Source organism: Dasypus novemcinctus, chromosome 6, assembly GCF_030445035.2.
Source record: "Dasypus novemcinctus isolate mDasNov1 chromosome 6, mDasNov1.1.hap2, whole genome shotgun sequence".
NCBI lineage: Eukaryota > Metazoa > Chordata > Mammalia > Cingulata > Dasypodidae > Dasypus > Dasypus novemcinctus.
In genome coordinates this window covers 87,321,317-87,349,178 of record NC_080678.1, presented here as the reverse complement: position 1 = coordinate 87,349,178, position 27,862 = coordinate 87,321,317, and the positions used below count along the sequence as shown (strand labels likewise).

The 27,862-nt window shown below is 41.4% G+C and overlaps 1 protein-coding gene across 2 annotated transcripts in view; it reads left to right on the top strand.

Annotated features, from left to right (window-relative positions):
- The window catches only part of LOC101424574 (tyrosine-protein phosphatase non-receptor type 20-like), a 164,606-nt gene extending 137,103 nt beyond the window's left edge, over positions 1-27,503 (top strand). For both annotated transcript variants that reach the window (XM_058299117.2, XM_071215882.1), the window contains 4 exons: positions 16,419-16,753; positions 18,702-18,920; positions 24,456-24,518; positions 25,368-27,503. In XM_058299117.2, coding sequence (XP_058155100.1) covers positions 16,419-16,753; positions 18,702-18,920; positions 24,456-24,518; positions 25,368-25,433 — 683 coding nt within the window. In that variant the 3' untranslated portion in view covers positions 25,434-27,503. The remainder of the gene's footprint in view (positions 1-16,418; positions 16,754-18,701; positions 18,921-24,455; positions 24,519-25,367) is intronic.
- The last annotated feature ends 359 nt before the right edge of the window (positions 27,504-27,862 follow it).

Sequence of the window (27,862 nt, the reverse complement as noted above, 5' to 3'; positions counted from 1 at the left end):
GTTGTCTCTCCTCTTTTCCTCTTTTTGTTACGTCATCTTGCTGCGCCAGCACTCCTGTGTGGGCCAGCATGCTGCGTGGGCCAGCTCTCCACACGGGCCAGTTCTCTGCTCAGGCCAGCCTACCACACAGGCCAGCTTTCCTTCACCAGGAGCCCTGGGAATTGAGCCCTGGACCTCCTATATGGTAGACCAATTGCTTGAGCCACATCCACTTCCCCAGTAAGTAATCTTGGTGTTTGCTGTGGGTCCCAAGGAGAAGGGGAGAGAGGAATAGAGTAGATGGAGCATTGGGACATTTTTGGGGTGATGAAATTGTTCTATGTGATCTTATAGTGATGGATATAGACTATGTCAAAATTCATCAAAATTTATAAAAGTGTATGGTCCAAAATGTAAACCATAATGTAAATTATTGACCATGGTTGGTAGCAGTGTTTCAATATTTGTACATCACTTGAAACAAATGTACCATCCACATGTAAAGTGTTGTTGATGGGGGAAAGGGGGAAAGGGGGAAGATGTTCAGTATATCAGAATCACCTATATTCTATATGTGATTTCTGTATGACTTAAAGCTTCTCTGAAGACAAAATGAAAAGAAAAAGTCACTGGGGGAATAAATGGAACAAAATGTCACTGTACATATAAGACAACAGATCTTACAGTGATGAAGGACATGATGTCAAACTTTTTTTAAATTTAAAATTTTAAACTTATTTTAAACTTAATTTTTTTTGTATTTTATTTGTTATTTTTAAAACTATCATTATTAAATAATTTTCCTATTAATTATATTCCATTATTTTGTTGACTTCAATTATGAAGAAGTTTTGGATCACAGAGGGAGGATCATTGGTGCAGGGTGTCAGAGAGGGGGGCTGCATGGGAGGAGGCTTTCCTGGAACATACCTACAAGGCATATGAATGTGCTCGAGTGTTCAGGGGGCATTGTCACAATGGGAGGAGATCCACACAATAACCCATCCTGGGGAGCTCCTCCACATTCTCTAACGGGACAGCAAGAATCCCCCGAGTACAGGGGCAATGACTACGGAAGGAGGATAGACCACTGACGGGCCCTTGACAGTGATGACTGCTCTTAAGAACCTTTACTTAGCCCAGTATTATCAGGTGCCTACGCATTACCGCCTAGAGATACTAGCTCTTGTAATCCTCACAACTACCTTTGATGTTGGTACTCTTAGTGTCCTCATTTTACAGAGAGGTTAAGAGAGATGAAGTAATTTCTCCACAGTCACATGCAAATACGGGGTCTGGGGTCCACCCCAGCCTTAACCACTGTGTTGGTGTGCTCCTCTAACTTACAGCTCTTTCCTGACTATTAGTAGGTCTTCCTATGCAGAATGTCGTTTTCTATTTCAAGCAACCATTTTTTAGCACCTAAATTATAGATTCCCAGTCATAACTTGTGTTGCGTGTGTATAAAACTGTTTAGTAAGGCTTGTTGCCCTCTACAGTTTCCTTTTCTCTCAGGCTTCCCTTAATATAAGGTCCCTGTTCTGAATTCTTAGTTGTTTGGCTAGCAGTGGGTTAAGTAGTTGACCTTGTCTCAAACTCTGCCCATCCGTAGTTAGCTTTCTCTCCCTCTTCTTTTATCTTGATAAAATATCTTTGTGGATTTGAGGGTCCTGTCCTTTCAGCCTTTTTCTCTCAGTGTCTCTGGTATTACTTCATTTGCCTCTAGCTTCCAGTGTGGTAGATAAGAAGTGGATGGGCCTCTGAATCTCCTTCTCTGCTAAAAAAGATATTCTTTCATTTGAAGTCTTAGAAGGTTATTTTTTTCCCCTGAGATTCAGTAACTTTACCAGGTGTTACCTTTTCATCAGTCTTACCTAGAACTTGTAGAACATTTTAATCTGCAGACTAAGTCTTTGTCTAGATCTAGGAAAGTGCCTTCAGTTGCTTAGTAATTGCTCCTCCTCCATCTGCGCTGTTTTTTTCTGAAGCATCTATGATTTGAGGTTTACTCTCTCAGATTTTCATCTTTCCTCTCATTACTTCTCATTGTTTTAATAGAAGAATTTTATTGGTACATATTAATAAAGGATAAATCCATCCAACATGTACAATCAGTGGTCTTTGATGTAATCACATAGTAGTGTATCATCACTTCAGTCATTCTTAGAGCACTTTCTTTATTCCAAAAATAATAATAAACCAGAAACAAACAAAACTCATCACCTCTCAATCTCTCTGTGCTTCCCTTGCCATACATAGCTGCTATTCTTCTTCCTTCTCTCTAGTATAAAACAGTCTTATACATGCATTCCCATATTCATGTTTTACATGAGGTTTTACTGTCATATATAGTCCCATGTTATAGTTTTTAGCTTTCCTTCTAGTAATATACACGACCTTAGGCTTTCCCTTTCAACCACTATATACCCACACATAGCACTGCTAATTACAAACACCATGATATGCTTTCACCATTTCTATTCATTTCTAAAGATTTATAAATAACATTTTTACCAATTCTGCACAGATTAAACCTCAGCTCTCCATTCGCTAACCTCATTCTATTTTCTGGTAACCAATATTCTAATTATTTACTCCTTGAGTTTACACAATATATTTAGTTCATAATAGTGCAGTCATATAGTATTTGTCCTTTTGTGTCTGGCTTGCTTCACTCAACATAATGTCCTCCAGGCTCATCCATGTTGTTATGTGCTTCACAACTTCATTTCTCCTTAAGACTGTGTAATATCCCATTGTGTGAATAAACCAGTTTGTTTATCCATTCATCAGTTGATGGACACCTGAGTTGTTTCCAACCTTTGGCAATCGTGAATAATGCGGCTGTGAACATCAATGTGCAGATGTCTGTTCATGTCTCTGCTCTCAGTTCTTTTGGGCATATACCTAGTAATGGTATTGCTGGGTCACATGGCAAGTCTATATTCAACTTACTTGGGAACTGCCAAACAGTCCTCCACAGTGGCCGTACCATTCTATTATACATTCCCACCAACAGTGTATAAGTGTTCTTATCCTTCCACATCCTCTCTAACATTTAGTTTTCCAACTTTTTAGTAGTGGCCAGTCTAATAGGTGTGAAATGATATCTCAGTGTATTTTTTTTTTTAAGATTTATTTATTTATTTCTCTCCCCTTCCCCCCCCCCCCACCTCAGTTGTCTGTTCTCTGTGTCTATTTGCTGCGTCGTCTTTGTCCACTTCTGTTGTTGTCGGCAGCACGGGAATCTGTGTTTCTTTTTGTTGTGCCATCTTGCTGTGTCAGCTCTCTGTGTGTGTGGTGCCATTCCTAGGCAGGCTGCACTTTCTTTCGCACTGGGTGGCTCTCCTTATGGGGCGCACTCCTTGTGCGTGGGGCTCCCCTACGTGGGGGACACCCCTGCGCGGCACGGCACTCCTTGCGTGCATCAGCACTGCACATGGGCCAGCTGCACACGGGTCAAGGAGGTCCGGGGTTTGAACCACAGGCCTCCCATGTGGTAGACGGACGCCCTAACCACTGGGCCAAGTCCGCCATCCTCAGTGTAGTTTTAATTTGCATTTCCCCAGTCACTAGTGATGTTGACAGTTTTTCATGTGTTTCTGCACTTTTTGTATCTCTTCTTTGGACAATTGTCTATTCAAGTCTTTTGCCCATTATTTAATCAGGTTGTTTGTCTTTTTATTGTTGAGTTATATGATCTCTTTGTATATCATGGATATTAAACCTTTATCAGAAATATAATTGCCAAATATTTTCTCCCCTCGAGTCAACTGCCTTTTCACCCTTTTGACAAAGTCCTTTGAGGTACAAAAGTGTTAAATTTTTAGGAGGTCCCACTTTTCTATTTTTTTCTTTCATTGCTCGTGCTTTGGGTGTAAGGTTTAAGAAACAGCCTACCACAAGATCTTGAAGATGTTTTCCTACATTTTCTTCCAGAAGTTTTATGGTTGTTGCTTTTATATTTAGGTTCTTGATCCATTTTGAGTTAAATTTTGTACATGTGTGTGAGATAGGGGGACTTCTTTCTCTTTCTGGATATGGATATCCTGTTTTCCTAGCATCATTTGTTGAATAGAATGTTCTGACCCAGCTGGGAGGGCTTGATAGCCTTGTCAAAATCACTTGACTGTAGAAATGAGGGTCTGTTTCTTGATTTGGCTCCATTGGTCAATGTGTGTCTGTCTTTATTCCAGTACCATGCTTACCACTATAGCTAAGTAATATGCTTTAAAGTCCAGAAGTGAAAGTCCTCCAAGTTTATTCTTCTTTTGAAAGATCTTTTTGGCTATTTGGGGCCCCTTAATCTTCCAAATAAATTTGATAATTGATTTTTCCACTTCTGCAAAAAAGGCTCTTGGGAATTTTATTGGGATTGCATTGAATCTGTAAATAAGTTTGGGCACAATTGACATGTTAACAATATTTAGTCTTCTAAGCCATGAATATGGAATGTCTTTCCATTTATTTAAGTCTTCTTTAGTTTCTTTTAGGAATGTTTTGTAGTTTTCTGAATACAGGTCCTTTCTGTCCTAGGTTAAGTTTATTCCTAAATATTTGATTGCTTTAGTTGCTAGTATAAATGGAATTTTTTTTCTGATTTCCCCATCGGATTGCATGTCAGTAGTGTATAGAAACACTTGAATTTTGCTAATTAATCTTGTATCTTCCTACTTTGCTGAACTCATCTATTAGTTCTAGTAGCTTTGTTGTAGATTTTTCAGGAGATTCTTGATATCATTAGCAAATATGGAAGTTTACTTCTTCCTTTCCTATTTGGGTACCATTTCTTTCTTTATCTAACCAAATTGCTCTAGCTAGAACCTCTAGCACAATATTGAAAAACAACGGTGATAATGGACATCCTTGTCTTGTTTCTGATCTCAGAGGGAAAGCTTTCAGTCTTTTACCAATGAGTACAATGCTAGCTGTAGGATTTTTATATGTGCACTTTACCATATTGAGAAAGGTTCCTTCTATTTTTGTCTTTTGGAGTGTTTTTTATCAAGAAAGGGTTCTGTATTTTGTCTAATCCCTTTTTTTTGCACCGAGATGATCATGTGATTTTTCTTCTTCAATTTATCAATGTGGTTTATAACACTAATAGATTTTCTTATGTTGAACCACCCTTGCATACCTCAGATAAAACCCACTTGATCGTGATGTATAATCCTTTCTTTAAAAAAATTTTATTTTAAAGAAACTTTAGGTTACACAAATATTGCTAAAAATACAGGGATTCCCATATGTCCAATTCCCTCCTACTCTCACACTTTCCTACATTAATATCCTTCATTAGTGTGATACATTTGTTACAATTGATGAACACATATTGAAGCATTGCCAGTAACCATGGATTATAGTTGACACTCTGTCCTGTGCAATTTTTGCAACGTCATACAGGATAAATCCAATGTCCTGAAAATGCCCCCATATATATAATCCTTTTAATGTGCTTTTGGATTCTGTTTGCAAGTGTTTTGTTGAGGATTTTTGTATCTTTATTCATTAGATATGTTGGTCTGTAATTTTCTTCTTTTGTAGTATCTTTTATCTGGTTTTAGTATTAGGGTGATGTTAGTTTCATAGAATGGCTTTGGTAGTGTTCTTTCTGTTAAATTTTTTAAAAGAGCTTGAGCAAGAATGATATTAGATCATCTTTGAATGATTGGTAGAATTCGACTGTCAAGCCATCTGATGGTCCCAGGCTTTTCATCTTTGGGAGTTTTTTGGTGACTGTTTCAACCTCTTCACTTGTGAATGCTTTGTTGAGATCTTCTATTTTTTCTAGGGTCAGTGTAGGTGGTTTGTGTGTTTCTAGGAATTTGTCCATCTTCTCTACATTGTCTAGTTTTCACATCCAGTTGTTCACTGAATTCTCTTATGAGCGCTCGTATTTCTGCGATGTCAGTGGTAATGTCCCCCCTCTCATTTCTGATTTTATTTATTTGCATCTTCTCTTTTTCTTAGTCAGTCTAGATAAGGGTTTGTCAATTTTGTTGATTCTCAAATCAGTCTTCTCTTTGAGAAGATAGATTCTCTCTATTGCTTTTTTGTTCTTGAATTCATTTATTTCTGCTCTGATCTTTACTTGTTTCTTTCCTTTGGCATCATTTGGGATTAGCTTACTGTTCTTTTTCTAGTTTCTCCAGGTGTGCAGTTAGATATTCAAATATAGCTCTTTCTTCTTTTTTAATGTAAGCATTGAGGGCTATAAATTTCCCTCTCCGCACTACCTTTGTGGTATCCCATAGGTTTTGATATGTTGTGTTCTCATTTTAATTCATCTCAAGATATTAGCTGAATTCTCTGGCAATTTCTTCTTTGACCCACTGATTATTTAAGAGAGTACTGTTTACTCTCCATATATTTAAGAATTTTCTCTTTTTTCATCCATTATTGTTTTCCAGCTTCATTCCATTGTAACCAGAGAAAATGTTTTGTATAATTTCAATCTTTTAAAATTTATTGAGACTTGTTTTGTGACCCAACATATGGCCTATCTTGGAGAAGGATCCATGAGCACTTGAGAAGAAATTATATCCTGCTGTTTTGGGTACAATGCTCTATAAATGCCTGTTAGGTCTAGTTCACTTATTATATTATTCAGGCTGTCTGTTTATTTATCCTCTGTCTGAATGTTCTACACAGTACTGAGTGTGGTGTATTGAAGTCGCCAACTATTTTGTAGAGACATCTATTCTCTCTTCAGTTTTACCAGTGCCTCATGTATCTTGGGGCACTCAGGTTAGGTGAGTAAATATTTAGTATAGTTATTTCTTCTTGTTGAATTGCCCCTTTTATTAATATATAATGACCTTCTTCACTCCTTATAACAATTTTTCATTTGAAATCTATTTTGTCTGGTATTAGTTTGCTACTCCAGCTCTTTTTTGGTTATTATTTGCATAGAATACCTTTTTCCAATGTTTCACTTTTAACCTGGTTGTGTCTTGTTGCAGTTTAATATTATTGATGAGTTCCAAAAAGAAATATTAGATTATGCTTGTAATCTAATCTGTACCTGGGTATGATTAAGTTATGATTAGGGCATTGAGTCCCCACCCCTTGGTGGGTGGGGACTCACAGATAAAAGGCATGGCAAAGAACAGAGTCCAGGGTTTTTTGATGTTGGAGTTTGATGCTGAAGACTTAAGCTGGAGTCTGGGGAGGTCAGCATGCAGAGGAAAGAGAAGCCAGCACCAGAAAGGAAGGAACCTTGAACCCAGAGAAAAGCAAGCCCCAGGAACATAGGAGCCCAGGACGCCTGAACCCTCACAGAAGTTGGCAGCCATCTTGCTCCAAATAGACTTTGGTGAGGGAAGTAACTTATTCCTTATGGTTTGGTATCTGTAAGCTCCTACCCCAAATAAATACCCTTCATAAAAACCAACCAATTTCTGTTACTTTACATCAGCACCCCTTTGGCTGACTAATACAGAGTTTGGTACCTAGGAGTGGGGAAGTGCTTTTGCAATTACCTAAATGCTGGAACGGTTTTATAAATGGGTATGGGGTAGGAGGAATTGTGAGGTGCTTGATGGAAAAGGCCTAGAACACTTTAAAGAGACTGTTGATAGCAATATGGATGCTAAAGAGACTTTTTATGATGCCTTAAAAGTAAATGATGAAACTATTATTGGAAACTGGAGGAAAGGCAACCTAAGTTGCAGAGAACTTAGCAAGATTACCTCCTGGTGGTTTTTTTTTTTTAAGATTTATTTATTTATTTCTCTGCCCTTCCCCCCTCCCACCCCAGTTGTCTGTTCTTTGTGTCTATTTGCTGCGTCTTCTTTGTCCGCTTCTGTTGTTGTCAGCGGCATGGGAATCTGTGTTTCCTTTTGTTGCGTCATCTTGCTGTGTCAGCTCTCCATGTGTGTGGCACCATTCCTGGGCAGGCTGCACTTTCTTTTGCACTGGGCGGCTCTCCTTACAGGGCCTTGCCTGTGGGGCTCCCCTACACGGGGGACACCCCTGTGTGGCACGGTACTCCTTGCGTGCATCAGCAATACACATGGGCCAGCTCCACACAGGTCAAGGAGGCCCAGGGTTTGAACCGCGGACCTCCCATGTGGTAGATGGACGCCCTAACCACTGGGCCAAGTCCGCCGCCACTCCTGGTGTTTTATGGAAGGCAGATTTGGAAAATGGTGAGCCTGCGCACTGGGCATTTACCTGAAGAAATTTCCAAAGTAAACCCAGAGAATGTGGCTTGGCTTCTGCTTGCAGCTTATAGCAAAATGCTAGACAAACAAGATAAGCTGAGAACTGAATTGTTGGGCACAAAGAAAACAGAAACTGATTCTGGAAATTCCAAGCCTCTGGAAATCAGGCTCCCAGATGAAAGTGTCCAATTGGAGGACTTAACTAAACTTGGAACTTGTAAATCAGGAGGGAAGATACAGTTATGTCGGAAAGACTTGTGGAAAGTCTTACTGTGTGATGACTTGGACCCCTGCTTCCTATATGCTAAACCAACAAAGTTTGTACAAGAGCTGTATGAACAAAACCACTGTCAGCCTGGAATAAGAAGGACATGAAAAAGAGAGATTGAAAGAGAAACAGTTTTAAGAGGAACACCATGGAAGCTGAGATATGGAATTTGAACATCACCTTGGGCCAAGAGAGGAAACCCACCCATGTGTGCAGAGAGGGTGGATGTTCCTGTCCAATGTTCTAGGAGAGTTTTGCTGCCCCAGGGTACAGAGAGGGTGGGGCACATTCCCCAGGGATTAGGGCGGTTAAGGTCAGCACCCCACAGGTCTGAGAGGGGGAAGGCCAGGTGGTCAACTTGTTGCTCTGAGAAGGTTGAGCCTGTTTGCCAAAGGTTAGGGAAAGCCAGGTGGTCAACTCATTGCTCTGAGAGGGTTGAGCCTGTATGCCAAGTTTAGGAGGAATGTTATCTTCACTTCACTGTACTAGGGGGGTTAAGACTCTAACACAAATATTAGGTAAGGTGTGGCAATCACCTCAACACTCTTGGAGGGAGAGGTCTGGAGCTAGGTCAACACCCAAATGCTTGATGAGGGTGGAAGAAAAAAATGGCCATTGGTCAAGACTGTGGAAAGGGTGGGTCCCCATATGGCCCCAAGGAGAAGTCATTCTTAAGAATGACTCTCAGACTTTGAAATCAAATAGAGAATGTCCTGCAGGTTTACTAAACTGTAGAGGACCCATGACTCATATTTCCCTCACAAACAGTATTTCTTTAAATTGATTGTGATATGATTTAGTACTTACACTGTAACTAATTTAAAGTGGGTTTTTTTTTTTTGTTTTTTTTTTAATACTGTAATGTCTTTTTGGAATTCAGAGGGTGGAATGTAGCAGTTTGATATTACTGATGAATTCCAAAAAGAAATATTGGATTATGCTTATAATCTGATCTGTACCTGGGCATGATTGAGTTATGATTAGGGCATTGAGTCCCCACCCCTTGGTGGATAAAAGGCATGGCAAAGAACAGAGTTGAGGGTTTTTTTGATATTGGAGTTTGATGCTCAAGACTTAAGCTGGAGTCACGGGAAGTCAGCATACAGAGGAAAGAGAAGCCAGCACCAGGAAGGAAGGAACCTTGAACCCAGAGAAAAGCAAGCCCCAGGAACATAGGAACCCAGGATGCCTGAACCCTCACAGAGCCATCTTGCTCCAAATAGACTTTGGTGAGGGAAGTAACTTATTCCTTATGGCCTGGTATCTGTAAGCTCCTACCCCAAATAAATACCCTTTATGAAAGCCAACAGGCTTCTGGTATTTTGCATCAGCACTCCTTTGGATGACTAATACATGTCCTTACATCTGAGGTGGGTCTCTTGTAGACAACATAGAGAGGGCTCATAGTGTTTTATCCATTCTCTCAGTCTATGTCTTTTGATTGGGGAGTTCAATCCATATACATTCAATGTGCATTCCTTACCTCATCCATTTTATCTTTCGATTGTTTTCATATCATTCTATTGCCCATCTTCTTACCCTTTAGTTTACCCTTCCTAATAATCTTCATTTCTAAACTCATTTCCAAATCTCTCGCCCTTGTTTTTTCCTTTCAGGCTGCAGCACTCACTTTAGTATCTTGTAATTTTGGTCTTTTGGTATCATATCCTATCAGTTTTTGTTTGTTTGTGAAGACTTTGAACTCACCCTTATTTGTGAAGGACTGTTTTGCTGGAATCAGAATTCTTGGCTGGTGATTTTTCTCTTTCAGTATCTTAAGTATATCATACTACTTCTCGCCTTCATAGTTTCTGATGAGAGGTCAGCATTTAATCTTACCGAGTTTCCCTTGTATGTGATGCTTTGCTTTTCTCTTGGTGCTTTCGGTTCCTCTCTTTATCTCTGATATTTGACATTCTGAATAGTAGGAGTCTTAGGGTAGCTCTATGTAGATTTACTCTGTTTGGGGTGAATCATTCTTCTTGGATATTGATATTTATGTCTTTCATAAGGATAGGGAAGTTTTTGGTCATTATTTCCTCAAATATTCTTTCTGCCCCTTTTCCATTTCCTTCTCCTTCTGGGACGCCAATAATATGAATGTTTGTATGTTTTGCGTTGTCATTCAGTTCCATGAGACTGTTCCCTTTTTCAAATTCTTTTCTCTTTCTGTTCTCCTGTCTTTTCCAGTTCAGATGCTCTGTCTTCAAAATCACTAATTCTGTCTTTGAGCATTTCAAATCTGCTCTTATGTGCCTTTAACATATTTTTAATCTCATCTGTCATGTCTTTCATTCTCATAAGCTGTTACTTTCCTTTGTAGGTTTTCAAATTGTTCTTTATGCTCACCTTGTGTCTTCTTAATATCCTTTATTTATTTAGAGATGTTTTCTTTAAATTCTTTGATGTGACTCAGGCTGAATTGTGTGATTATCACTGATCATCTTAAATCCTGTATCTCTCTCTTTTTTTTTAAAGATTTGTTTTTTTATTTCTCTCCCTCCCCCCTCCCCCCCCAGTTGTTTGTTCTCTGTGTCCATTTTGCTGCATGTTCTTTGTCCGCTTCTGTTGTTGTCAGCAGCACAGGAATCTGTGTTTCTTTTTTGTTGTTGTGTCAGCTCTCTGTGTGTGCGGCACCATTCCTGGGCAGGCTGCACTTTCTTTCGCACTGGGTGGCTCTCCTTCCAGGGTGCACTCCTTGCGCGTGGGGCTCCCCTACGTGCGGGACACCCCTGCATGGCAGGGCACTCCTTGTGTGCATCAGCACTGCGCATGGGCCAGCTCCACACGGGTCAAGGAGGCCCAGGGTTTGAACCGCAGACCTCCCATGTGGTAGATGGATGCCCTAACCACTGAGCCAAGTCCACTTCCCTGTATCTCTTCAGAATATTTGGTTTGTTCCTTTGGCTGGGCCATCTGTTCCTGTTTCCTAGTATGATTTGTAATTTTTTGCTGATATCTAGGCACCTGAATATGTTGGTGAATTTACTCTGATGGCCAATTTCTCTCTCTTGCCTATTAGTTTTCCACAGGTCTTCTTTGATATTTGGTTCAACTTATTCTAAGTCTTTAAAATTACCCAGCTTAAGTCATCAAATCCAGCCAGGGCCTCACCAGTGGAATGCAGATATTCTCCCAGGGGTTGAATACAGATAGAACAGAGAACAGTTTTTGTCCATGCAATTTCCAGACCAGCCAGAAGATGGCACTAGTCAGCACACTCTTCCACCGAGGTGTTTCAGTCTGGGCTTTCCTGTGTTCCTGTGTTCAGTTTCCAGATCAGAGATTCCAAGCAGCCTCTACTAGCTGAATTCACTGAAGAAAAGGCCCCTCACTCCCCCTCCCTTTTCCTGTGAAACAGCTGACAGGGAGGAAGGTGTCTGCTCCCCTCTCAGTCACTGCAGTGAGCCGGGGTTTTACCCCAGCTTAACATCTTGGGGGTGGGGGAGCTCCGCGGGGCCTGGGAACTCAGGCCTCTCTCTCCATCTCTGCCCCTCACCTCCTGGGAGTTGTGTGGCACTGCCTTCAGGCAGCTTTGGCTCTTTCTTCATTGCTTCTGTGAGAGAAATGAACTTAGTGTGATACCATCTACCCACAATTCCCACTCTCATTCCTTCTTTATTTCCGCCTCTTTGTGGTTGTGCACACATTCTCTCTCTTTTAAATTTCATTTCTTTTTTAAAAAAACTGGATCATCCAGTAAACTAATTTGTTTCATGAATGACCTTCTTCCTTTCAGTCATCTATTAAAATTTTTAGCTTGCAAATTATATTCTTTTATTTCCAGAAAAGCATACCCTTGAGTTTCTTTATGTGTTCTTTCAGCTGTGTTGATATTGTGGAAACCATCTCATCCTTCAGCCATTTGAATGTATTACATACTTGTTTTCTGTTTGCTTATCATCTTACTCTGTCTGACTGAAGTTCCCCTTAGGTTTCTTGTTCTTTACCTTGATTTTCCTTTTTATGAACAATAGACCCATAAATATAACAATTTCTTTTACCATTACTGGCCTATTCAGGTTCTCTATTATTGATTTACTTTGGTAATTGATATTTTTCTATAAAGCTTTTCATTTTGTGATTTTTGGATTTATTATCATTTTAAATATAGAATTTTCTTCTAATCATTTGTTTTCTTCTGTATTCCTAATGTGCTTTATTTATTTTCTTTGATTAGCCTAATTAGATGTTTGCCTTTTCATTTATTTTAAATTTGTATTCCTAAACTTTTTGTGCTTTCAAAGACCAGGCCATAAGTTTCTTTATTGGTTTTATTTGTGTGTCTGCATGTTGATGTCTTTTAGGTCTGTTTCATTGTTTTTTAATTTAGTCATCATGGATTATGATCAGTTAAATGTGTGTCCTTATTTCTCTCATCTTATGTTTTTCTTTTATTATGCTTTCTAATTATTTCCTTTGTTTTTCCCTACTTTATATAGAAAGGTAAAGGTGCTTCCCCACCCCACTGTCTTTTGAGCAATGTTATATTAAGTTTTATTCAAACAGCAGTACCCTTATATTCTGAACAAACCTAATTGAGCCTCTATTTGTATCCATTAGGAAAAATGACCCATTATGAGTTAACTTATTTTGTCCACACTGACTACCCCAACTTTTTCAAGATTATTTTTGTCATTTCACCTGTTTTTGTAATTCCAATAATGATTTCTTCTTTCATTATCACTGCCCTTACTTTTTAAAATAAGATTTATTTATTTCTACCCCCCTTGTTGTTGTGCCTATTGTCTGCTCTCTGTTTCTGTTTGTTGTGTGCTCTCTATGCTCCTCTTCTTTTTTTTTTTTTAGAAGGTACCAGGAACCAAATCTGGGACCTCCCATGTGGGAGGGAGGCTCCCAATTCCTTGAACCACCTCTACTCCCTGCTTGTTGTGTCTCATATTGTGTTTCCTCCTTGTGTCTCCTCATTGCATCATCTTGTTGAGTCATCTTGTTGCATCAGCTTGCTGTACCAGCCCATCATGTCAGCTCGCTGTCTTGCTCATCTTCTTTAGGAGGCACTGGGAACCAAACCTGGGAGCTCCGTTGTAGTAGGCAGGTTCCCAACTGCTTGAGCCACATCTGCTTCCCTGTCCTTTTATTTCATATATTTCTCCTATCTGAATACTTTGCTTTAACTTAGCTTTCCTGAGTTGGAGTACTGCTCTGAGTACTTTTTTCAGGACTGAGCTGTATACTTTCTGAATCTTTCGCATGTTTGAAAATGTATTTTTCTTGCCTTCACTCATAATGATAAATTTTCTGAATATTCAGTTCTTTGGTCCAAATCTTTTCTTTTCAGGTCTCCATAGACATTACTTTGTTGACTTCCAGCATTTAAGGTTGCTTGAGAGATGTCTGAAGACAAAATGAGGCAGGTTTCTTTATGGGCCAACTGTTCCCCTGCCTTAATGACCAGATTCCTCTTTTCTTTATCCTTAAATTAACCTTTCACTAGGTGATGTTAGATGCAGGGCTCTCTTCATTAATGTTGCCCGCCTCTGATAGGACCTCTCCTTCAGCCAGCTTGAGACGACCTTGAGAGGAGCAGAGCCTGCTGTGTCTTGGGCTCTGGCCTAGAAGAATTGCTGCATGGAGTCTGCAGACTTGGCCACTTAGAGTAAGGTTCCTCATATGCAAAGTGTGAATGACAAGAACAGTACTGGGAGGACTGTTGAGGTTCAGACAGGATCCTGCAAGTGGAGGATGTAGCTCGTGCCTGGCTTAGATCAGATGTGTAGGTTATCCTGGCTTCCAGTTTCCAGAATGTTTTCTTTTACAATTATTTCTTTTCCACTTGGATTATTTCTTTTCCACTGTGTATAGTTGCTTTTGAAATTCCTTTTTAATATTCTTTTTTATATTGTCTGAATTCTTTAGCATTTTAACCATTATTGTCTTTTTTTCTCTGAATTCTGTGGAAATTCCTTTAGTCAGTTTTCTAAATCATTAATTTGTTTTCTATTCACTTCCCACTTTAGGGGTTTTAATTAATTGTGGTTTTCTTCTGAAAGCAAGCTTTTGTTGATTTAGAGTGCTTAATTTTCTCACATGTAATCTCCTGTTCCAAAATCACGAAATGCTTTTTTTACTCTAAAAGTAATACAGACCCACTATAAAAATTTAGATGATGAAATAGGTCCTGTAACATTTTGTGAATATGTGCCAGGTTATTTTTGTTATGTGCTTATATACATATACACACAAATATATATATAGATATATATATATTTACATATATATAGCTATATACATATATATATAGTTACATATACATATATAGTTATGTATATATGTAGTTATGGATGGCATCATGGCCCCACAAATGCATATTCAGTCCTAATCCCTGGTCCTGTGGACCTCAGCTGGTTTGTGACTAGGGTCTGTGAAGATCCTATTGATTAAGGAGAGGCCAAAGTGAATGAGGGGGAGCCTTCCTCTAGTATGCCTGGAGGCCTTATTGGCAGAGGAAAGGTAGACTCAGTGGCTAGGAGAGAGTGGGAGGCAGAGGAACAGATGTGATGGAGGCAGCGACTGAGTTGTGAGTGATGTCAGGCCACCACTGGATCGCTGCTGACTCCAGAGAAAGCAGGACCCTGCCGACACCTTGACTTTGGCCTTTTTGTATCCAAAACCGTGAGATGGTAAATTGCTGTTGTTTAAGCCAACGAGTCTGTGGTATTTATTTAGCAACCCTGGCTAACTCAGACAGACAGACATACAGGTATACATACATACATACATACATATATACATATAGGTGTATGTATAAAATGAAATATCTATACATGCAACGCATATAATGAAAGACCTCATTATAATTCTGCTGTTACCCCCTTATAATGAAATTAAGTAACATATTTATGTCAATAAACATAGTATATGTCATCCTTTTAAAGGATAAAATCATGTTCTCTGAAATCTCATTTAAAATAAAGATGGGAGTTTTTAAAGTGCTCTCTCCTTTTAAGGAAAGGAAAACACTTGCTATAATTTCTTGGAATGGCCTCCTTTTTTGAAAGTACTAGATGTTTTCTTATATCTAGTCATTAATTTTCCCATTTATTCACATTCACAGAGGGAGGTTTATGCTTACTCTGTGGAATGTGAGAAGTGCTTTGTGAAAAACTGTGTAAATCTGCTTTCAGTTAGGTTTGTCATGAGCATACTTGGTAGGTCAGTGGTCTACTTGGCCGTGAGACATGGGACAGGGCAGGTCATGGGGAAGACAGGCACGGCGAGAGGGGACTGCTTTGCTGGGTGTTTGTTCTCTCAGTGGGAGCAGCGGGGGAGCCAGCGTCCCAAAAGTCTATGAGGAGTGAAGAACGAGCTCCTGGGGAAGTGAAGTTTACTGGTAGGCCAAGCAACGACTTCTCTGTTCTTGTATTTGTTGTAGCAGTCCGTGTTGGACGAGCCCCACTTTGCCTGGAGCAGATTCCCTTGGAAGCATTTTTGCCACAATGCCTTGGCTTTGTCTAGGCCACGGCACCTGGAGAAGGTGGGGATGGCCGTCCACCCTGGTGCCTCGTGTGGCAGCAACGGTGTCTGGAGGGTCCTAAGATGACTCCCATCAGCTCCCACAGTCCCCTGGAGCCCTGGCCCCCACTGCTCTGGGCTAAAGCTTTCCTGGGATCTGTCGGGGAATGCCATTCACTTACTCCCTCAGAGGGCTCTTCCTCTGCTGCGCTGGATTGTAGAGCAGGGGATAGCGCCCTTGCCTAATCCTCCCTGTCGTCTCTGACATAGATCTTTCAAAGCTCCTGGGAAGCTAACGGCACCCTTCCCTGGTTTGTAAGCACCAGTACAGAATGTTCTCCTTATCAGCTCTTTCTTAGGTCCTGTCAGAACAGCGTGTGGGGGGTGAACTTATAAACTCATGAGTCACATTACTCTTTCTTAGCGTCGTGGCATTCAGGCTTCCCTTGGTGAAATGCTCCCCGGAAGCCTGGGTTCGTTGCCATCTCTGGCTTTCCTTCCTCTACCAGGTGTTTCTGTTTCTTTAATAGATGACTCAACACGCGTTCCTCTTGGAGAAAGCAAGGACTACATCAATGCTAGTTACATTAGAATTGTCAATTCAGGAGAAGAGTATTTTTATATCGCTACCCAAGGACCGCTGCCCACCACCATAGAGGATTTTTGGCAAATGGTTTGGGAAAATAATTCCAATGTTATTGCCATGATAACCAGAGAGATGGAAAATGGAGTGGTCAAATGCCACCATTACTGGCCAGTTTCTCTGAATAAGCCTTTGGAATTGAAACACTTCTACGTCTCCCTGGAGAGCTACCAGACACTTCAATGTTTCATCATTCGAATGTTTAAAGTTGTGAAGAAGTCAGTAAGTCTTTAAAAATCAGTGTTAGATATATTTCACTGCATAAGAAGGTATAGCCAGACTAGAAGTAAGGAGTAGGCTGGGATATAGACTTGGGATGCTTTTTAATTAGGTAACTCAGTTTTACTTCTCCCTGGTACCAAAAACAAAGCCAGCACCACTGCTCCTTCTGTTTAACCAAATTCTGACTGCAGGGAAGAAAAAACTGAGAAAGGGAGTTGGGGCCAGGGGGTGAATATTAGAAACTGTGTGATGCTGGGATGTACTTTGCCTACTTCTAGGTGGAACAGGCACGTACTAAGCTCCTACTGAGTGCCAGTCTCTGTGCCAGGCACTCAGAGCCTGTGCTGAGCGTGGGAAGACAGGTCCACTCACCCAGCCTTCCAGTTGCTGTGGTCAGTGGCAGGCCCCAGGGGTCTCCCCTCCTGCCCGCCAAGAGCCTGCTGTTCCCCAGGGCCCATGCCGCGCTGGGGACAGAAGAGCACTGGGGCCCCGTGGAGCAGGGAGGCACTTCCCACCCCGTGCCCCGTGCTGGGAAGGGGAGGCGGGTGCGCTGGGAGGAGACAGGGTGGGGGGGGGAGCGGGAGCTCGGGGGACACAGCGGGCCAGGTCGAGTGTGGTTCCCATAGGGCAGACCTCGCAGGGCCCTGACGAGGATGGCAGGAGCGGTGGCCTTCAGCCACGCCACGGGGAGGTGGGGGGAGTTTGAGGCTTCCTGCTCTGCACCAGGAAACCCGCGGGCCCTCCTTCCTGACCCGCCAGGTCCAAGTAGCAGGGTGAGCCAGCCCTGACACGCGCTGCGGCCGGCTTGCCTCCTCCTCGCCCTGCACAGGATGTTCAGGGCTGATTCCACCCTGCAGTGGCAGTGCCAATGGTTCAAACTCTGGTTCTCTATTTGGTACTTTTTATAGATCTGAAGACATTTGTGTATTTATCAAGTGATTAATGATATTGAAAACATCAGTGACCAAAGTGAGTTGGGCGGGTTTTCGGGTTTTCTAGATTTATGATTCCAGGTAGAAAACTGTATTAAAAAGTCAGTCGAGGATTCCAGTAGATACTTCAAATTAGAAAGGGATCTCTCAACATCAGCAGCTTTTTGAAGGAACTTCGAAAAAAGAGGTCTGTTAGGGAGAAGTGGGGGGGGGGGTGAGAAGCCCACCCTGAGCCTCCCCATGAGGGTCCCCCGCGAGGGCAGTGGTGGCCCCACACTCCCCAGGGAGGTTTCGTGGGCGTCCTCCAAGTGCTCCGTCACGCCGGAGGCCCTGGACGGGTCGCGTAACTGCCCATCAGGAGGGCTCGGCCTCAGACTTGGGGGTCATAGTCGTCGGTTAAGGTCCTTGGGGCCCTCTTTCCCCACTGCAGAGAGGGGCACCCCCACCAGGGGGCTGGCAGCCCCTGCCTGCTGCGTCTACGCTCAGGAGAATAATTTTGAAGCTCATGGGCATCGCCCTTCTGTCTTATCTTCTACCCTAAATACTTTGGAATCTTGGATTTTCTGTGTCCTCATGCTGCAGAAGAAGGCAGCTGAGGATTCAGGCTGCCCGCGCCGCAGTCTCAGCTCCAAACCCGGTAGCCCCACGACCTGTCTCTCAAGTCCTCTGCTACTTGGTTTCTTCAGAAGCCAAAGAGGATGAAACAGTGTGAGCCTCATCAGGGCCGCAGGAGGATGCAGTGGGCCCGTGCGCATGGGTGCCGGGCCAGCACCCAGCACGCGGCCAAGTGCTCAATTTGTGGCACCTGCCAATATTGTTATTTTATTGTGTTCTCTTTGGTAAATTGGGGAAAACCCTCTATTCCTGGCAACTTCCAGAATTCGTATAAACATCAAAATGAAGTTTCAGTATTCATTTGAAAGCCATGATAATGTCATATAGCCATTTTTATTGTTATTATAAGTTGAAATGAGATCTCAGATAGAAGCGATTGATCGATTCCTCCCCACCCCCAGCAGATGGACACTAGTCACCTTGTAAAACAGTTGCAGTTCGTCAACTGGCCAGACCACGGCACTCCTGCCTCGGCAGATGACTTTATCAAGTTCGTTCGCTACGTCCGGAAAAGCCACCAGACGGGACCCATCATCGCGCACTGCAGCGCCGGCATCGGCCGCACGGGGGTGCTGCTGTGCGCGGACGTGGTGTTCTGCACCATCGAGAAGAACTCCTGCGTAAGTGCCCGAGCCCAGCCGACGCCCGGGGCCGCGGGACACCAGCCTTTGCGTCTCCCGTGGAAGCCTGGCAGCAGGCCTTCGCTGCCCCGGCTTCAATGCAGCGCACGTGAGCTTTGGCTACCTGGTTCTCAAGCTCGTTGCAAGTTACTTAATCGCTACAAACCTCAGATTTCCGGGGGTGGGTTGTGAGAAATAAATTGCAAGTAAATGACTCATGGGAGAGTCTGGAGCACAGTAAATGGGAGTTCATTTCCCCTTTCCTGCCCATCACCCCACACGCACATTTTTCAAAATCTTGTTACAGAGTGTTGCTGAAAGATGCCTGTGTTTAATGAGCAGAAATACATTCATGTGAGCACACTGGGAAAAATGTGGACTCTGGAGTTAAGGAGAGGGCCCTGGGTTTGCCTCCAGTTCTGCCACAAACTTCAGATTCTGGTGACTTTGTGCAAATTGCTCATTCCCTCAAACCCAGCTTTCTCATGTGTAAAATAGGGCTAGTAACGTTGCTGGACTTGGGGGAGGCAGTCACTAACAATCTTCACGTCCCCTCCAACTTGGAAGCAGCTAGGACTGACTGAACTGCTTGGGCAGTGGGGCTTTGGACGGGGACCAAGGAGGCTCCCTGGCTCTCCCTCAGGCAGCCTGCTCCCACCCCAGGCCCAGACCGACCTGGGCGCCCGCGTGAGGGGCGCCGGCTGGCTCCAGGCGGAGGGCGCCAAGGGAGCGGGCAGGAAGTGCTCCATTTCTCCTCAGAGGGCTGGGCGGGAGGGGCCAGGGTGCTGCTCTTTGTGGAAACACATGGACTGAAGAGGATGTGTCGTCCTTTTCCTCTGTCCTTCTGGGCCTGAGGCCGTTTAACTGCAGTTGTTAAAGTGATGAAGAAATTAAGAATTTTAACCTTAAAAGCAATATGAGGGGAGCCGATATGGCTCAAGCAGTTGAGTGCCAGCTTCCCGCATGGGAAGTCCCCAGTTCTATTCCCGGTGCCTCCTAAAATCAAACAAACAACAAGCAAAACAAAAAGTCAGCTCAGGGGAACCATCGTGGCTCAGTGTTTGAGTCCTGGCTTCCCACCCATGAGGTCCTGGGCATTGGGTGCAATCCCCTGCTCGGATACCTCAAAACAAAAAACAAACCCAACAGGAATTGTTCTCTTTAGACACTGCTTCCATTCATTCATTCATCAAATACTGAGCATCTATTATGTACCTGGGGGTGCAGATATTTTTATAAAAGCCACAATCGAGAACCCTGGAGAGCTCACAGTCCTGTGGCGACAGGCAGGGGACTCTGGAGCACTTCATTGCTCCATCCAGCCCACCTGCTGAGCCCTCTGAGGTCTGCGGAGGGGAAGAGACCTGGGCCAGCCCCTGCCAGTGCTCACGACGGTGAGCTGAGTGCCTGTGTGAGTGCCCGCATGGTGAGCCACCTGCCCACGTGAGTGCCCACGTAGTGAGCCAGTGCTCACGCAAGAGAGCCACACAGCACGATAGTGACACAACCAAAGAGAGATGAAGGGGAGAGTCAAAGTGCAGTGCAGCAGAGACCAGGAACTGAGGTGGCACAAATGACAAGGAAGCTCTTTCCACATCACAGTTTCCCAGACTCAAATCCCTTTGAATCCCAGAGGAGAAAGATGAGAAGACAAAAAAAGAGAAATAGAGACAGAAGATCACACAGCAAATGGACACAGCTAAAACAGCAGGGCAGGGGCAGGGGAATGAGAGGGAGAAAATAAATCTTTTTAAAAAAGTTAATAATATAAATTTATTTGCAAATTTTAACTAACCATGTTAAATTATAAAATTGAAGAAATAGGCTTTTTGTGGTGTGAATGTGGCTTGAGCAATTGAGTACCCACCTCCCATATGGGAGGTTCTGGGTTTGGTTCCCGGTGCCTCCTAAAGAAGACAAAAAAACAATGAGCAGACAACAAGCAAAATCAATGAGCAGATGAGCAAAAACAAAATAAGGGAGCAGAGGTGGTTCAAGCAGTTGAGCACCCACCTCCCACCTGGGAGGTCCTGGGTTCAGTTCCTGGTGCCTCCTAAAGAAAAAGCAAGCAGACAGTGAGTAAAAACACAAAGCAAAAAAAGTGAGCAGGCAATGAGCACAATAAACGAGCACAAACAACAAGCACAAACAATGAGCAAAAGAATGAACTAAACAAATGAGGGAGCCATCTCTGGGGGTGGGGTGGGGGAAGAAACAGGCTTTTCCAGATGCAGCAGGGTTTAATTTTGATGAAATCTGAGTTTATCAATATCAAATATCCTTTTATAGATTAAGCTTTTGATGTCAAGTCTAAGAGCTCATTGCCTAGCCTGGGTTCTAAAGATTTTTTCCCTGAAAATTTGGTAGTTTAATGTTTTATGTTAAGTCCATGATCCATTTTGAGTTAATTTAAAATATGATGTGAGGTTGGAGTCGAGATTATTATTATTATTATTATTATTATTTTTGGCCTGTGGATGTCCCATGGCTCCAGCAGCACAGAATAGTCTATTCCTCCTCCATTGAATTTCTTTTGAGCCTTCATATTTGAGTTCCTGTTTCTGGTTCTCCATTGTGTTCCATTGACCTCTGTGTCTCTCCTACCATTTCCACTCTGTTTTGACTACTGAGTTATCTAGTAAGCCTAAACACTGGGTAGAGCAATTCCTTCCACTTTTATCCTTCTTTTACAAAATTGCTTTTAGCTATTAGCTGTTCTAGGGCCTGTGCTTTTCCATATAAAGTTTAGAATAAGCTTGTCTATATCTACAAAAACTTGCTGGAATTTTGATAGGAATTATGTTAAATCTGTTGTTAAATTAGAATTTTCCAATCCATGAACAAGGTTTATCTTTCCATTTATTTAGGTCTTTGATTTCTTCTGCATTTTGTCATTTCCTGCATAGAGATCCTATTTGTTTTTTACTGTATTTATACCTAAGCATTTCATTCTCTTTGGAGCAATTGTAAGTGGCATTGTGTTTTCACATTTTTTTCCCACAATTGTTTTTAGTATGTAAAAATAAGATTGATTTTTGCATGTTGATCTTGTACCTTTGACTTTGCTGAAAATCACTATTAGTTCCAAAAGTCTTTTTTATGTGTGTTTTTCTTTTTATAGATTTCTTGGGCTTTTCTAGAGATAGCTATGCCATCTGCAAATAGGGGCAGATTTATTTCTTCCCTCCGGGCTATATGCCCTTTATTTCTTTTACTTGCCTAATTATCCTGACAGAATAAGAGTGATTAGAGGACACAACTTTGTCTTGTTTCTTAAGGGGACAGCAAATTAAAGAGAAAAGCAAATTAAAAATATTTGTTCTATGAAACGCTTTCTGAAGAAGTTGGAAAAGTAAGCTGCAGACTGGGAGAAATATTTGTAAACCACATACCCAATAAAGCTCTCACAACTAGAATATATAAAGGACCTTCAAAACTCAACAGTAAAAAAAAATCCCATTAGAATATGGGCAAGAGATATGAACAGACGTTTCACCAAAGAGGATATACAGATGAAAAATAAGCACATGAAAAGCTATTTGACTTTAATAGCATTTAGGGAAATACAAATTAAAACCACAATGAGATATCACTATGTACCTATCGGAGTAGCTAGTATAAAAAAAATAGTGACAACACCAAATGATGGGAAAGATTTGGAGAAACTGGATAATTCATAAATTGTTGGTAGCAACATAAAAATGGTATAGCCACTCTGGAAAATAGTTTGGCAGTTTCTTAAAAACTAAACTAAACTAAACTAAACATACCCTATGACCTAGCAATAGCACTCTTGGGCATTTATCCCAGGAAAATGGAAACTCCTGCCCACACAAAAACTCTACACAAATATTCATTGAAGCTTTGTTCATAATAGCCACAAACTGGAAACAAGCCATAGTGTGGAACAGTATTTACCAATAAAAAGGAATGAACTGTCATTCCAGGCAGCAACTTGGCTGGACCCCAAGGCAATCATTCTGAGTGGGGGAAAAGCCAATCTCAAAAGGTTAGATATTGTATGATTGCATTCATATACCTTTTTCTTAAAAGATTTATTTATTTCTCTCCACCCCCTTATTGTTCGCATTTGCTGTCTGTTGTATGCCTGTCTTCCTTTTTTTAGGAGACACCAGAAGCTGAACCCAGGACCTGCTGTGTGAGAAGGAGGCACCTAATTGCTTGAGCCACGTCTGCTCCCTGCTTTTGTTGTGTCTTTCATTATGTTTCCTCCTTCTGTCTCTTGTGTCATCTTGTTGCGTGAGCTCGCTGTACCTGCTCATCATGTCAGCTTGCTGTCTTGTGCATCTTCTTTAGGAGGCACCGAAATCCAAACCTGGGACCTCCCATGTGGTAGGCAGGAGCTCAATCACTTGAGCCACATCTGCTTCCCTCATATACCTTTGAAATACCAAAATGATAGTGATGGAGTACAGCTTAGTGGTTTCCTCGGACGTAGTTCTAAAGGGAGAGTGCAGGGTGGGGGTTGGGGGGTTAGAGAGGGCTGTAGGAATAGAATGGGTCAGCATCAGGATTGTGGTTGTGCTTATGTGAAAAAATTGCAAAGAACTCTACACACACACACACACCTGCATGCGTGATTACACCAATGTCACTCTTCTGGTTTTTATATTGTGGCAATGCAAGATGATATCACTGGGGAAACTGGGTGATGGGTGCACAGGACCCCTCTGTGCATTTTTTTTTTTGCAACGTCCTGTGTATTAGTATTTCAAAATAAAATTTTAAAGGCATCGCTAATACTTTAAATTATTACCAAAATGACAACTTACACAAATAAAGAGATGCTTACATTTTCTCAGATTTTTGCATGCTTTTGTATTACAATTGACAAACTAATTTTAAAATATCACATCTCCACACCATCTTGCTGTACCAAACTGGCACTGAGGTTGCAGCACCCGCGAGGCTTCAGGTGACGTGGCAGCAGCTGCGCTGATCTAGAGCACTCAGATGCTGCGCCCATGTCGAGTTGGCCGTGGTGTTTCTGAGCCCTTCCTCGCAGGCTCTGCCCTCACCTCACCATGGACTAGAAGCTGACCTTTGCGTGCCACAATGTCCTCCCCTCCTCGCTCTGTGGCACAGGTGCAGGGTTGCTCAAGGTCCCTGTTTAGGCTGTTAGGGCGCCTCACGTGAGAAACAACCGGGTCACTGTCCTGGAAAGAGAAAGGCTTCTGCACTGCAGGCGTTTCCCAGATGGCGAGACTGCTTTCCTCGTGCTCTTGAGAGAATAGAAAGGAGTACTAAGGGCAAATAAATGCCTTGTTGCTGCTTGTGGACACCAGGCCTTGAATGCATCCTCCCCTTTCCTATTTAAACAAGCCTTCCTCATCTGGTAGACTGGGTTAAAAACATTAATACTACATTTTCTTCCGGCTAAAGATGAGGCTCTCCTGTTAAATCTCCCGTTAAATCTCTTTACTGGGAAGAGGTTCGCAGTACTCATTGGCAGTCTCCAGGTTTGCGTTTTTGCCGCACGTGGATAACACAAAATTGCTGTCATCCTGTCCACAGTTCGACATCAAGACCATAGTGGCCCAAATGCGGGAACAGCGTTCTGGCATGGTTCAGACGAAGGTAAGCGCTCACCTTGTACCTTCCAGTAAGAACCGTGAGAATGAGGATTAGACTGTGCAGGCATTCCAATTTATAAGGCTCTCTTGCCTACATGATCTCATTTAATTCTCACTCTTGGAGGTGAACATTTGTTTTGTTCTAATATCTGTGATGAAGTACTTCATAGTCACAAAAAGAGCATCCATTCCATAAAATCACTCAGGTAGCTCTTGGAGGTGCCAAGGCTGAAACCCAAGCATCCCAGTGGCTAATTACATGTTTTTTTTTTCCATAAAATGCCATATTACTTAAGTCACATACCTTAAGTTATTTTAAATTAATTTCTAGATAGCAATTTAGGATACTCACTAGCCACTAGAATATCAAAGCTATTGGCATGTCATTAAAATATATTTTTATGTCACAGATTAATTATGAATCATAATACTATTATGATTACTATTGTACCCCTAAATCTTTAGGTTGGCCAAATTTCAGTGTCCAAATGAAAGCAAGTATTTCATTTGAACTAGGACTGCTGGGGAGACGTGAGATTAGATCTTAAAAATAACAGATTGTCAAAGTTCATGCAAGAGACATTTTAATTTGATTTAGCTGGGTAGATACAGGAAAGTGAGATAGTCAGTTTCCCCTCTGCTCAGTTAAACCTTAGGTTAACTAGTTCTAGACAAAGAATTATATTATGATCATTTATCCTGCTCATATTCTATAAACTCTATTGGCATCAAGAAGTTTGGTTAAGTTTTAGGAACATTACTTTATGGTGACAATTACAGATGTATTTTCCAAGAGTGGATATTGCTATTCAATTGCTTAACTTTCTATTGTTTTTCATATATATGCATATAGGAGCAGTATCACTTCTGCTATAAAATTGTGCTTGAAGTTCTTCAGAAAATTCTGAGCTTGGAGTAAGGATGACTTCTGTTCTCTCACTTGAAATTTCCGAGTGGCTTGGCCCCTTCTCATGAAGAACAGGTTCTGACTGCCAAAGAGCTCTGCTGTGTATAGTGTTCTTTCTTGGTCTGTTCAGTTGATTTGCTTTCTCAAAACTCCCTGAAGGCTGCATAATTTGGTTTGGGATGAACAGTGTTTACCCATTGAACTTACTGGACAATGTCAAAATAATCTCTTTCTCTTTCCAGTGAAACAAAAGTTACATGAAACAACTTTAGCCTGGCTATTTTGGTGGAAGGGATTACAGAGCCTAATAAAGGGCTCCAACTATATTCATTAAGATTTTATTTGGAAAGCAGCGAAAGGGAGCCGAGGATTTCCAAGACCTTATAAAGTCCTGATTCTGGGAGAATGCAGGGCCAATAAACTACAGGATTACATCATGATGTCTTACAGGCACTTTCAAGACAGATGCGTGTCCATGTTGTTTAGCGAAAGAGCCTGCACTTCTAGCTGGCATTCAAATAGCTCAATTTACCAAAAAAGCCCAATTAGAATGGATTAGCTCTCAAAGCCAGTTGGATTCCATCTTCATATAGTCTCCTGCTTCCTTAGGCCCTAGAGACAAGCCCTGCTGCTCTGAGTAGCATTTCATAGGAGGGCAGAGTCTCTCCTTTCCATCACACGAGCACACCCAGGAGGAGGCCAAAGCTAAAGAGATGCTTACACAGAAAGTCCAAGGGGAAACTTGCCCAGTGTGAGGCCCTTCCCACTCCTCCCCAGCACTTAGCATAGCACTCAGTCTGCTTTGTTAGAAGAAAATACTCCATTTCACCTGCCTCTTACTCTGCCCTTGAGCTAATCAATAAACTTTGATAAAAGCATTAGTTGAATATTCCTGAGTCATTTGATAAAGTTTTCAAACTAAGATCTATGATATTTATTTTGTTCTTCAGAGTTCCTCTAAAATCACTTCTTTCCATCACAGCCCCACGGCTATTGAAATATCTAGAATTTGGATTTGAGAACCAGATTTTGGAAAACCAAATTCATAGTTGTGGAAAGGGAAACTTCCATGCTCTGTTTTTGAAAAGATTATAGCCACTGTTATTTTCACCTTGTTTTAGGACTTTGCCTTGGAAAATTATACTGATATTTTTGTCCAAGAGGTTTAGTGACCAGTTATATTTTATTATAAGCTACAAAGACATTGATAAATGTTTTCATACAGGTATAATTCAGTGGAGATCAGAATAGTATTTGTATTATATTGAGAACATGTCTAACGTTAATCTGTAAAACCTGAATTTTTAAGGTTATTTTTTTCCCTTGTCTGAGTGAATACTTGAGCTGGTTGAATTAAAATTAATTGTCATTTAAAAATAATTATATGCCTAAAATGCATCTTGTATTAAGTCAAGTTGATGATTCTAGCTATTTACATTATTAGTATCAATAGGAGTCTATGCTAGACATTAATTTACTTTTGATGATTGGCCTTTAATATGTGTATCCCTAATTATATTTCCACTGTTACTGTAAAATAATAGATCTAATGTACAACAATCTCCCTGAGAAGGATTCAGTGCTATTATTTAAATGAAAATATTTACAGTGTATTGCCTGAAGTATATTTATCTGGACCCTGAAATGTTATTGTGAGGAAAAATTCCATAATTCGTGATGTTAAACATGTCCCTTCTTTAATGTGTGTCTCATGTTTTTACAGCTGAACCAATTTTTAGTTTTCCAGAGAAATTAAATAAGTAAGTTAGAAATACTGATAGCATTTGTTTTCATTTCATTCTTGGAAGGTGAATTCCAAATTGAAAATATTTGACGAATTGAAATACTAACTTTTATACCAATAATGAATCCGTCTCTACCTAGGATACCAATATGAAACTCCCATTGATACCTTTGTGAGCACATGAATGCCGGTTTAGAACTTTTATAATATGTAAATATAAGCATATGTATATTTATTAATTTTCAACTTTAAATATGTATTTTTAGAGTTGTTTGTACTTGATGTGTACATGTTGGACCAAAGCTTTTCAGAAATAAACATTGTAGATTTAATGCTCATGTAAGTCTTAGAAATTTATATTCCTTTGGACCTTCCTTCTCTCCCTTCCTGCAGTCTTTCCCAAACATTTTAGAATTCTCAATTAAGTTTATGCTTACTACCCAGAAGCCATTTCAGTGATTTGTTTTTATTTTAAAATCTCAGAGGAAGACACCTTGAAAATCTTTAAAACAAAAAAAGTTTTCATTTCCTACTTACTTTGTTAACCCCTGGGAAGAATTACTTTTCTTCTGGGTTGTCTTGAGGCTCAAGCAATTGAACCAGAAGATTTGGAGTCTCCATTAAGTAAAAGTGGTTCAGTGGTGTTCCATGGGATTGGGTCATGGATTACTCAGAGCACTTCTCAGTTTTTCTACTG